General features: G+C 41.9%; 1 protein-coding gene across 2 annotated transcripts in view; it reads left to right on the top strand.

The window, feature by feature from the left end:
- Nucleotides 1–13,776, top strand: part of lrp12 (low density lipoprotein receptor-related protein 12) — a 42,329-nt gene that overhangs the window by 21,325 nt on the left and 7,228 nt on the right. For both annotated transcript variants that reach the window (XM_042295737.1, XM_024441898.2), the window contains exons 4-5: nt 6,913–7,115; nt 11,424–11,602. In XM_042295737.1, the coding sequence (XP_042151671.1) occupies nt 6,913–7,115; nt 11,424–11,602 (382 nt within the window). The remainder of the gene's footprint in view (nt 1–6,912; nt 7,116–11,423; nt 11,603–13,776) is intronic.

Genomic DNA, 13,776 nt, shown 5'->3' on the forward strand with positions numbered 1-13,776 from the left:
TGGGGAAGAGAGGAGGTAGGGGGCCCATATGGGGGTTGGGTAACTGGGGGCCCTTAAGCAAGGTGCAGAACACTTTAGTCGGCCCTCTCAACCCGTTCCTAACATCCGTTCTATTAGCCAACGTGCAATCACTGGATAATAAACTGGATGAGCTCATTTCAAGACTGTCCTACCAACGGGACCTTAAAAACTGTAGTATCTTATGTTTCACCGAGTTGTGGCTAATCGACGACACAGATAATATACAGTTGGCTGGGTTTTCCATGCATCGGCAGGGCAGAACAGCTACGCCCGGTAAGACATGGGGAAGGGGGTGTGTGTCTTTGTCAATAACAGCTGGTGTGCAATTTCTAATATTAAGGTAATCTTGAGGTATTGCTCGCCTGAGGTAGAGTACCTCATGATAAGCTGTAGACCACAATATCTACCAAGAGAGTTATCATCTATATTTTTCATAGCCATCTATCTACCACAAATAAAACGATGCTAGCAATAAGACCACACTCAACGAGCTATATAAGGCCATAAGCAAACAAGAAAATGCTCATCCAGAAGCGCCGTACCTAGAGGCTAGGGACATTTATGCAGGCCAACTTAAATTAAATCAGTTTTACCAAATTTCTACCAGCATGTAACATGTGCAACCAGAGAGGAAAACCTCAAGACAACCTTTACTTCACACACACAAAGATGTGTACAAAGCTGTCCCTCGCCCTCCATTTGGAAAATCTGACCATAATTCTATCCTCCTGTTTCCTGCTTACAAGCAAAAACTAAAGCAGGAAGTACCAGTGACTCGCTCAATATGGAAGTGGTTGGATGCTACGCTACAGGACTGTTTTGCTAGCACAGACTGGAATATGTTCTGTGATTATTCCAATGGCATTGAGGAGTTTACCACCTCAGTCACCGGATTCATCAATACAGTCATGGCCAAAAATATTGTCACCCTTGCTCTTTTTTCAAGTAACTCACAATACACCCTAAAAATAAGTTGAAATTGAACAAAGTATTTGGTCTCCACAATTCTTTATTTCACTGTTAATATTACAGAACCTTTGTTTTTTCAGAACTTAATATATCCATTTAAATTGACAAAAGTATTGACACTCTAGACTCAATATTTGGTACTACAGCCTTTGGTCAGAATAACTGCGATCAAACGCTTCCTATAACCATTGATGAGCTTCCTGCACCTCTGTACAGTCAGTTTGGCCCACTCCTCTTGGGCAAACTGTTCCAGTTCTGCCAGATTAGAAGGGTGCCTTCTCCTATCTGCTGTTTTCAGATCTCTCCACAAGATTTAGATCTGGACTCATTGATGACCACTTCAGAACAGTCCAGCATTTTGTCTTGAACCATTCCTTTGTGCTGGTTGAAGTGTGTTTGGGGTCATTGTCCAGCTGGAAGACCCATCACCTTCGACGGAGACCCAGCTTTCTGACACTGGGTCCGACATTGCGCTCCAAAATACCTTGGTATTCACCTGACTTCATGATGCCATGCACACCTTCAAGGCACCCAGTGTCGGAGGCAGCAAAGCAACCCCTAAACATCACTCAACCTCCATGTTTGACTGTAGGGAAGGTGTTCTTTTCTTTGAAAGTTTCATTTTGTTTTCTGTAAACATAGGGATGGTGTGCTTTACCAAAAACCTCTAATTTGGTCTCATCTTTCTACAGAACATTCTCCCAGTAGGATTTTGTCATGTTCAGATGTGTTTTGGCAAATTACAATCGGACTTTCTTATGTCTTTCTCTCAGCAGTGGGGTCTTCCTGGGTCTCCTACCATATAACCCCCTTCATTGAGTTGGTGACGGATGGTGCGAGTTGAAACTCGTAACTTGTGTCTGAAGGTCAGCTTGAATCTGTGTGGCAGTTGATTGAGGTGCTTTCGCCACCATTCGAACAATCCTTTGCTGCAATCTTCCATTAAGTTTTCTCTTGTGGCCACATCCAGTGAGGTTGGCAACAGTGGCAAGGGCCTTAAACTTCTTGATAACATTACGTACAGGAGAAACCAGAACATCAAGGTCTCTGGAGATGAACTTGAGATTGTAGCCAAGCATGGACAATCTTGTGTCTGACCTACTCAGATAATTCTCTGGTTTTCTTTTTGTCCATGCTCAGTGTGGTACACGCAGTGACACAAAACAGGACAATGAGTCTTTTTCTCTATTCAAACATGATAAATACAATATTTTTTTTACTGCAGGCACCTTCCATTCACCACAGGTGACTTCAATTCCAAAGTAAATGAGAATCACCTACTTGAAATCGAATTATTTCTAACTACTTCTAGAAGGTGCCAATAATATTGTCAGGGCCGTTTTAGGATTTCTTTGTGGAATTATCTAAGATTTAGTAAATTATTCCGATTTTTTTGGTTTTGTTCAACTGCACACCAAAGACATGCATATGTGATACCAAAATATGTTTTAATTTCAACCATTTTCTGGAAGAAATGGTGCAATATTTAAAAAAAGTGCAAGGGTGCCAATATTTTTTTCCGCGACTGGTCGTGCATCGATGACGTCACCCCCACAGTGACTGTGCGCATATACAGTGGGGCAAAAAAGTATTTACTCAGCCACCAATTGTGCAAGTTCTCCCACTTAAAAAGATGAGAGAGGCCTGTAATTTTCATCATAGGTACACTACACTATGACAGACAAAATGAGAGAAAAAAAAATAAAAAATCAATTTGTAGGATTTTTAATGAATTTATTTGCAAATTACGGTGGAAAAATAAGTATTTGGTCAATAACAAAAGTTTATCTCAATACTTTGTTATATACCCTTTGTTGGCAATGACAGAGGTCAAATGTTTTCTGTAAGTCTTCACAAGGTTTCCACACACTGTTGCTGGTATTTTGGCCCATTCCTCCATGCAGATCAACTCTAGAGCAGTGATGTTTTGGGGCTGTTGCTGGGAAACACGGACTTTCAACTCCCTCCAAAGATTTTCTATGGGGTTGAGATCTGGAGACTGGCTAGGCCACTCCAGGACCTTGAAATGCTTCTTACGAAGCCACTCCTTCGTTGCCCGGGCGGTGTGTTTGGGATCATTGTCATGCTGAAAGACCCAGCCACGTTTCATCTTCAATAACCTTGCTGATGGAAGGAGGTTTTCACTCAAAATTTCAAGATACATTGCCCCATTCATTCTTTCCTTTACACGGATCAGTTGTCCTGGTCCCTTTGCAGAAAAACAGCCCCGAAGCATGATGTTTCCACCCCCATGCTTCACAGTAGGTATGGTGTTCTTTGGATGCAACTCAGCATTCTTTGTCCTCCAAACACGACGAGTTGAGTTTTTACCAAAAAGTTATATTTTGGTTTCATCTGATCATATGACATTCTCCCAATCTTCTTCTGGATCATCCAAATGCTCTCCAGCAAACTTCAGACAGGCCTGGACATGTACTAGCTTAAGCAGGGGGACACGTCTGGCACTGCAGGATTTGAGTCCCTGGCGGCGTAGTGTGTACTGATGGTAGGCTTTGTTACTTTGGTCCCAGCTCTCTGCAGGTAATTCACTAGGTCCCCCCGTGTGGTTCTGGGATTTTTGCTCACCGTCCTTGTGATCATTTTGACCCCACGGGGTGAGATCTTGCCTGGAGCCCCAGATCGAGGGAGATTATCAGCGGTCTTGTATGTCTTCCATTTCCTAATAATTGCTCCCACAGTTGATTTCTTCAAACCAAGCTGCTTACCTATTGCAGATTCAGTCTTCCCAGCCTGGTGTAGGTCTACAATTTTGTTTCTGGTGTCCTTTGACAGCTCTTTGGTCTTGGCCATAGTGGAGTTTGGAGTGTGACTGTTTGAGGTTGTGGACAGGTGTCTTTTATACTGATAACAAATTCAAACAGGTGCCATTAATACAGGTAACGAGTGGAGGACAGAGGAGCCTCTTAAAGAAGAAGTTACAGGTCTGTGAGAGCCAGAAATCTTGCTTGTTTGTAGGTGACCAAATACTTATTTTCCACCATAATTTGCAAATTAATTAATTAAAAATCCTACAATGTGATTTCCTGGATTGTTTTTCTTCTCATTTTGTCTGTCATAGTTGAAGCGTACCTATGATGAAAATTACAGGCCTCTCATATTTTTAAGTGGGAGAACTTGCACAATTGGTGGCTGACTGAATACTTTTTTGCCCCACTGTATATCCTAACCAGAAGCCATGGATTACAGCCAACATCCGCACCTAGCTAAAGGCTAAAGCTGCCGATTTCAAGACACTAATCCGGGACACTAATCCGGACGCTTATAAGAAATCCTGCTATACCCTCAGACGAACCATCAAACAGGCAAAGCATCAATACAGGACTAAGATTGAATCCTACTACACCGGCTCTGTCGCTCATCGGATGTGGCAGGGCTTACAAACTATTATGGACTACAAAGGGAAACCCAGCCGCGAGTTGCCCAGTGACATGAGCCTACCCAACTGGCTAAATCAATTTTATGCTCGCTTCGAGGCAAGCAATGCTTTTTCAGTTCTGCCCACAAATGTTCTATAGGATTGAGGTCAGGGCTTTGTGATGGCCACTCCAATATCTTGACTTTGTTGTCCTTAAGCCATTTTGCCACAACTTTGGAAGTATGCCTGGGGTCATTGTCCATTTAGAGCACCCATTTCCGACAAAGCTTTAACTTCCTGACTGATGTCTTGAGATGTTGCTTCAACATATCCACAGAATTTCCCTTTTCATGATGCCATCTATTTTGTGAAGTGCACCAGTCCCTCTTGCAGCAAAGAACCCCCACAACATGATACTGCCACCCCTGTGCTTCACGGTTGGGATGTGTTCTTCGGCTTGCAAGCCTCCTCCTTTTTGCTCCAAACATAACAATGGTCATAATGGCCGAACAGTTCTATTTTTGTTTCATCAGACCAGAGAACATTTCTCCAAAAAGTACGTTCTTTAACCCCATGTGCAGTTGCAAACCGTAGTCTGTTTTTTATGGCGGTTTTGGAACAGTGGCTTCTTCCTTGCTGAGCGGCCTTTCAGATTATGTCGATATTGGACTCATTTGACTTTTGCACCTGTTTCAAGCATCTTTACAAGGTCCTTTGCTGCTGTTCTAGGATTGATTTGCACTTTTCGCAAAGTCGTTCATCTCTAGGAGACCACGTGTCTCCTTCCTGAGTTGTATGATGGCTGTGTGGTTCCATGGTGTTAATACTTGCGTAATATTGTTTGTACAGATGAACGTGGTAGCTTCAGGCGTTTGGAAATCCGACTTGTGGAGTCTACCATTTTTTCTTCTGAGGACTTGGCTGATTTAATTTGATTTTCCCATGATGTCAAGTAAAGAGTTTGAAGGTAGGTCTTGAAATATATCCACAGCTGCACCTCCAATTGACTCCGATGATGTCAATCAGAAGCTTCTAAAGCCATGACATAATTTTCTGGAATTTTCCAAGCTGTTTAAAGGCACAGTCGACTTAGTGTATGTAAACTTCTGACCCACTGGAATTGTGATACAGGGAATGATAAGTGAAATAATCTGTCTGTAAACAATTGTTGGAAAAATGTTTTGTGTCATGCACAAAGTAGATGTCCTAACCGACTAGCCAAAACTATTGTTTGTTAACAAGATTTTTGTGGAGTGGTTGAAAAACGAGTTTTATTGACTCCAACTTAAGTGTATGTAAACTTCCGACTTCAACTGTACGTACTGTGGGGACAACGTCATCAATGCACTTATTGATGAAGCCAGTGACGGTTGTGGTGTACTCCTCAATGCTATCGGAAGAGTCCTGGAACATATTCCAGTCTCCTAGCAAAACAGTCCTGTAGCTTAGTATCTGCATCATCTGACCACTTCCGTATTGAGCGAGTCACTGGTACATCCTGCTTCAGGACGATAGCGTTATGGTCAGATTTGCTAAATGGAGGGCGAGGGACAGCTTTGTACACATCTTTGTGTGTGTGAAGTAAAGGTTGTCTTGAGGTTTTTTCCCTCTGGTTGCACATGTTGCAAGTTTCCCTGCATTAAAGTCCCTGGCCACTAGGAACGCCACCTCTGGATGAGCACCGATCAGAGTGCTGACAGTAACTTGCCTTTTCTTTATGGCTGTGCTATGTCCATGGTTACCTGCACAGAAATAGACCCTGTTTAGTGGTTAAGAACAAACAGAAAATGCAATCTATCAATGACCATTAATGGGCAACAGGGCTTGCATGCAAAAAACACTTGATAAATCCACTAAATTAGCGAATGTGTTAATAATAGGTTAGTAGTGTTTATACTTAAGTCATGGTTCTACACATTAGTAATATAAGTGGTTTTACTCTCTTTTTTTTATTTTTTATGAAAGCAGTTCAGTTATTCGTTATGTCTCATCCATTGTATTCTAACCCTGGAGGAAAGTCAACTAACTAGTCATATCAGGGAAATACATTGATCATCTTTATTGTTGGGAAACTTCTTTCAACTGTTTGCTTTTTTCCAGCATGTACCCTATGAAAGTCGCTCATATCGGTGACATCCAATTTACAGACTTCGACAAGATATGTGGTTTTCTTACCTACTTCAGTTGAATGCACTTATTGTAATTCGCTCTGGATAAGAGTGTCTCTAGAGTCCTTAATTAGTGGACCTGCCACGTCCTTTTGGGATATTTCAACAAGTTACGGCAAACAACGAACACTCGATCATCAATGCACGCACAATAGAACAGCCGAATATGTACTGCACATTTTATTTTACCACGCTGCTTGACACCCCTCTCCATTGTTTCATCAACAAAACAATAACAAAGAAGCTGGGGCGAACAGTGGTGCTGTTTCCCAAAATGCAGATTCGATCTTTAACTTACTAAATTGTGAAATGTACAGTACATGAATGGTTTTTACTGTCGGGAAACCTCTTTTAACCCTTTGCCATTTCTCCCCGCAGTTTCCAGGACTTTGAGATCCAGAGCTCCCACCGTTGCGGCCTGGACTGGATCTCCATTAGCACCTACAAGAACCTGGACGGCTACCGGGCATGTGGCTCATCCATCCCAGCCCCTTACATTTCCTCCCAGGACCACGTGTGGATTAAGTTCCACTCAGATGACATCATGACTGGCAAGGGCTTCAGGCTGTCTTATATAACAGGTAGCACCACTCGCAGAGTCATACTATTTATATATGTATCAAGGGCTACTGTACGGTCAGATCAGAGATGACATGTGGACAGATGTCTACTGGTGGTGAGGATGTTCCTACCCCCAAGAGAAAAGAGAGAAAGCAGCTTTTAGTTTTTTTGTCCTCTTTCTATGCTTTTCTCTCTTGTCTCCAAGCATTGGATTTTCAAATGTGTAAAAAGACAGAGGATCAGAGGCTCACGAACTGTGCACGTCTATAAATGAACGTATGAAGAAATTGATTCTGCTGATATAATGTTGATGGTGCACAGCTTGATCAATAAACACTATCATTGTACGTAATTTAACTAAATGATACCACAATCGCTTGATTGTCACTAATTGTAAAACATTTTTAAATGGTCACACACTGCATTAAATGGTGGTATTTTCCCTAGGGCTGTTGCGGTGATCAGATTTCTGCTACAGCAGCGGTCGCGAGTCATGAAGGCAGTCAAAATCCATGTGACCATTTAGTCACGGTAATTAGGCTTCTCCAAGCTCTGATGCGGCTGCTGGTCATATAGTAGCCTACCAAACTTGCTACCTACCTGGTAGTCAGCACTATATTGTTCCTCTAATCACTCTGACATCAATGCAAATGTTTCAGAAAATTGAACCAAACACTTCATGAGAGCCCATGAGCTCATGTTGCGTAACATTTCTATAGGCTATGCAATTGCGTGAGAAAACAAGAGTGATGGCCTCTACTAAAAGAGGAGGATCCCATCAGCTTTCTGAAGGCTAGGCCTACGATATTTATTTCTCAACTTTCCTAATATTAAGCACATTGTTTATCTTTACAACAGGAGTATAGCCTACCTGGCTGGCATGAAAATAAACCACGGGGAAAAGCGTTCTCCATTCACTATTTAAGTCCATAGATGACATGTATTTTTTCACGCTGTCCCTGTTTCGATACAGGTGCATGATAATGGTCCATTCTAAATCCAAAACAAATTTCACACATACAGTGCCTTGCGAAAGTATTCGGCCCCCTTGAACTTTGCGACCTTTTGCCACATTTCAGGCTTCAAACATAAAGATATAAAACTGTATTTTTTTGTGAAGAATCAACAACATGTGGGACACAATCATGAAGTGGAACGACATTTATTGGATATTTCAAACTTTTTTAACAAATCAAAAACTGAAAAATTGGGCGTGCAAAATTATTCAGCCCCTTTACTTTCAGTGCAGCAAACTCTCTCCAGAAGTTCAGTGAGGATCTCTGAATGATCCAATGTTGACCTAAATGACTAATGATGATAAATACAATCCACCTGTGTGTAATCAAGTCTCCGTATAAATGCACCTGCACTGTGATAGTCTCAGAGGTCCGTTAAAAGCGCAGACAGCATCATGAAGAACAAGGAACACACCAGGCAGGTCCGAGATACTGTTGTGAAGAAGTTTAAAGCCGGATTTGGATACAAAAAGATTTCCCAAGCTTTAAACATCCCAAGGAGCACTGTGCAAGCGATAATATTGAAATGGAAGGAGTATCAGACCACTGCAAATCTACCAAGACCTGGCCGTCCCTCTAAACTTTCAGCTCATACAATGAGAAGACTGATCAGAGATGCAGCCAAGAGGCCCATGATCACTCTGGATGAACTGCAGAGATCTACAGCTGAGGTGGGAGACTCTGTCCATAGGACAACAATCAGTCGTATATTGCACAAATCTGGCCTTTATGGAAGAGTGGCAAGAAGAAAGCCATTTCTTAAAGATATCCATAAAAAGTGTTGTTTAAAGTTTGCCACAAGCCACCTGGGAGACACACCAAACATGTGGAAGAAGGTGCTCTGGTCAGATGAAACCAAAATTGAACTTTTTGGCAACAATGCAAAACGTTATGTTTGGTGTAAAAGCAACACAGCTCATCACACTGAACACACCATCCCCACTGTCAAACATGGTGGTGGCAGCATCATGGTTTGGGCCTGCTTTTCTTCAGCAGGGACAGGGAAGATGGTTAAAATTGATGGGAAGATGGATGGAGCCAAATACAGGACCATTCTGGAAGAAAACCTGATGGAGTCTGCAAAAGACCTGAGACTGGGACGGAGATTTGTCTTCCAACAAGACAATGATCCAAAACATAAAGCAAAATCTACAATGGAATGGTTCAAAAATAAACATATCCAGGTGTTAGAATGGCCAAGTCAAAGTCCAGACCTGAATCCAATCGAGAATCTGTGGAAAGAACTGAAAACTGCTGTTCACAAATGCTCTCCATCCAACCTCACTGAGCTCGAGCTGTTTTGCAAGGAGGAATGGGAAAAATGTCAGTCTCTCGATGTGCAAAACTGATAGAGACATACCCCAAGCGACTTACAGCTGTAATCGCAGCAAAAGGTGGCACTACAAAGTATTAACTTAAGGGGGCTGAATAATTTTGCACGGCCAATTTTTCAGTTTTTGATTTGTTAAAAAAGTTTGAAATATCCAATAAATGTCGTTCCACTTCATGATTGTGTCCCACTTGTTGTTGATTCTTCACAAAAAAACACAGTTTTATATCTTTATGTTTGAAGCCTGAAATGTGGCAAAAGGTCGCAAAGTTCAAGGGGGCCGAATACTTTCGCAAGGCACTGTATATTATTTAGTATATGTAAAGACATGATTAAATCAGGAATAGTCTGATGGGTGACAATATTAGCCTATCACTTGTGAATTATATAATATCACTTGTGAATGATGCCCAGCATAAGAAACTGCATTTTTTGCAACTTTTTCAAATCATAATTGCACACCTCTTGTAGCCTAGCCCAAAGCCCTATATGTTTTAATAAGGTTAGTATCACACCTCATGTAGTCTAGCCTAAAGCCCTATATGTTTTAATAAGGTTAGTATCACACCTCATGTAGCCTAGCCCATAGTCCTATATGTTTTAATAAGGTTAGTATCACACCTCATGTAGCCTAGCCCATAGTCCTATATGTTTTAATAAGGTTAGTATCACACCTCATGTAGCCTAGCCCATAGTCCTATATGTTTTAATAAGGTTAGTATCACACCTCATGTAGTCTAGCCCAAAGCCCTATACGTTTTAATAAGGTTAGTATCACACCTCATGTAGCCTAGCCCATAGTCCTATAAGGTTAGTATCACACCTCATGTAGCCTAGCCCATAGTCCTATATATTTTGATAAGGTTTGGATGGCCAAATAAGGTTAAAGTGGCCAAATAACTTCTTAAAATTAAGCTGCTCTACAAGGGGTGTAGAGCCTAACTGGCAGACCCAAGCAAGCAGTGTGTGAGTTTCAAGTTTTTTTTAACCTTTATTTAACTAGGCAAGTCAGTTAAGAACAAATTCTTATTTTAAATGATGGCCTAGGAACAGTGGGTTAACTGCCTGTTCAGGGGCAGAACGACAGATTTGTACCTTGTCAGCTCAGGGATTTGAACATGAAACATTTCGGTTAATAGTCCAATGCTCTAACCACTAGGCTACCCTGCCATTCTAACCACTGGGCTACCCTTCGCATCCCACAACTGTACCAGACTGTTTGGAATATTTATTGCCGACATGAAATTATAAGCATTATCAAGTGCTTGTCAAATTGTGATGAGGGACTGATGTAATGTGTATGCAGCCTGCTCAAGAAACAAAGCAGAGCTCATGCCTTTCAAGCTACTTTTTTCAAATCATCATTAGAGTCGCATCATGCAGCCTTACAATGTACTAAAAGTCAAAACATATATCCCAACATTTGTAGAATTGAAGTTACACTAATAACTCTAAATTAAGCATATAGGAATAGGTATTTCTTTGTTAACCCCTCAACACAGAATAACTGCGCACGTGTGCACTCCCTCAAATTGTTTGGAGAAAATGTCCTTTCTATTTTATTCAGCTTTGTTCTATTGTATTCTTCATACACTATAAAATAATGCCACGGAATCCTAAGCAAATCTTGTCTGCTAAATGAACTAGTGTAGCCCACAGCCATTTGGCATAGCCAGATCAGGACCTAAATAAGGACATTTTCTTCATATCATGCTTCTTTAGACCCATTTTAAAATGAATAATGGATTTATTGTGAAGATGTAGGCCATATTACATGTATTTATGAGACTTTTAAAAAATGTACATGTTCCAAAAGTCTGCGTCAGTGGCAGGGATGTGTGGAAGCCAGGAGATGCAAAACGTGTTCATGTTAATTAACGGTCAATTACCTTGAGACCGACAGATATTTGCTTGACAATCACCGGCTGACGAACTTTCCTGACCGCCACAGTCCTAGTATTTCCTAATATTCCTAATTTCAGGAAAATCGGAGATGATCAGCTGCGACTTGGACCAGTTCCACTGCTCCAACGGAAAATGCATCCCAGAGTCGTGGAAGTGCAACACCATGGACGAGTGTGGTGACAACTCTGACGAGGAGCTGTGCGTCCAGCCCAACCCCTCGGCAGCATTCTCCTTCCAGCCCTGTGCCTTCAACCAGGTATCTCATTTACATACAGTACCAGTCAAAAGTTTGGACACCTACTCATTCAAGGGTTTTTCTTTATATTTATTATTTGCTACATTGTAGAATAATAGTGAAGACATCAACTGTGAAATAACACATATGGAATCATTTAGTAACCAAAAAAGTGTTAAACAAATCAAAATATATTTTAGATTTTAGTTTCTACAAAGTAGCCACCTTTTGCCTTGATGAAAGCTTTGCACACTCTTGGTATTCTCTCAACCAGCTTCACGAGGAATACTTTTCCAACAGTCTTGAAGGAGTTGCCACATATGCTGAACACTTGTTGGCTGCTTTTCCTTCACTCTGCGGTCAACTCACCCCAAACCATCTCAATTCAAATCAAATTTATTTATATAGCCCTTTGTACATCAGCTGATATCTCAAAGTGCTGTACAGAAACCTAGCCTAAAACCCCAAACAGCAAGCAATGCAGGTGTAGAAGCACGGTGGCTAGGAAAAACTCCCTAGAAAGGCCGAAACCTAGAGAGGAACCAGGCTATGTGGGGTGGCCAGTCCTCTTCTGGCTGTGCCGGGTGGAGATTATAACAGAACATGGCCAAGATGTTCAAATGTTCATAAATGACCAGCATGGTCCAATAATAATAAGGCTGAACAGTTGAAACTGGAGCAGCAGCACGGCCAGGTGGACTGGGGACAGCAAGGAGTCATCATGTCAGGTAGTCCTGAGGCATGGTCCTAGGGCTCAGGACCTCCGAGAGAGAGAGAAAGAAAGAGAGAAAGAGAGAATTAGAGAGAGCACACTTAAATTCACACAGGACACCGAATAGGACAGGAGAAGTACTCCAGATATAACAAACTGACCCTAGCCCCGCGACACATAAACTACTGCAGCATGAATACTGGAGGCTGAGACAGGAGGGGTCAGGAGACACTGTGGCCCCATCCGAGGACACCCCGGACAGGGCCAAACAGGAAGGATATAGCCCCACCCACTTTGCCAAAGCACAGCCCCCACACCTCTAGAGGGATATCTTCAACCACCAACTTACCATCCTGAGACAAGGCTGAGTATAGCCCACAAAGATCTTCGCCACGGCACAACCCAATTGGGTTGAGGTCGGGGATTGTGGAGGCCAGGTCATCTGATGCAGCACTCCATCGCTCTCCTTGGTCAAATAGCCGTTACACAGCCTGGAGGTGTGTTTTTGGTCATTGTCCTGTTGAAATTATAGTCCCAAACCAGATGGGATGGCATATCGCTGCAGAATGCTGTGGTTGCCATGCTTTTCAAGTGTGCCTTGAATTCTAAATAAATCACAGACAGTGTCACCAGCAAGCACCATCACACCTCCTCCTCCAAGCTTCACGGTGGGAACCACACATGCGGAGATCATTCATTCACCTACTTTGTGTCTCAGAAAGACACTACGGTTGGAACCAAAGCTCTCAAATTTGAACTCATCAGTCCAAAGGACAGATTTCCACCGGTCTAATGTCCGTTGCTCATGTTTCTTGGCTCAAGCAAGTCTCTTCTTCTTATTGGTGTTCTGTAGGAGTGGTTTCTTTGTAGCAATTTGACCATGATTCACGCAGTGTCTGAACAGTTTATTTTGAGATGTGTCTGTTACTTGAACTCTGAAACATATATTTGAGCTGCAATTTCTGAGGCTGGTAACTCGAATGAACTTATCCTCTGCCGCAGAGGTAAATCTGGGTCTTCCTTTCCTGTGGCGTACCTCATGAGAGCCAGTTTAATCATAACACTTGATGGTTTTTGCGACTGCACTTGAAGAAACTCTGGATTGACTGACCTTCATGTCTTAAAGTAATGATAGGCTATCATTTCTCTTTGCTTATTTGAGTGGTTCTTGCCATAATATGGACTTGGTCTTTTACCAAACTTTTAACAAGCCACACCTGTTAATTGAAATGCAATCCAGGTGACTACCTCTTGAAGGGAATGCCAAGAGTGTGCAAAGCTGTCATCAAGGGTAAGGGTGGCTACTTTGAAGAATCTATCATCTGAAATATATTTTGATTTAGCACTTTTTTTGGTTACTACATGATTCCATATGTGTTATTTTATAGTTTTGATGTCTTCACTATTATTCTACAATATAGAAAATAGTCCAAATAAAGAAAAACCCTGGAATGAGTAGGAGTGTCCAAACATTTGACTGGTA

Source organism: Oncorhynchus tshawytscha, linkage group LG13 (genome assembly GCF_018296145.1).
Source record: "Oncorhynchus tshawytscha isolate Ot180627B linkage group LG13, Otsh_v2.0, whole genome shotgun sequence".
NCBI lineage: Eukaryota > Metazoa > Chordata > Actinopteri > Salmoniformes > Salmonidae > Oncorhynchus > Oncorhynchus tshawytscha.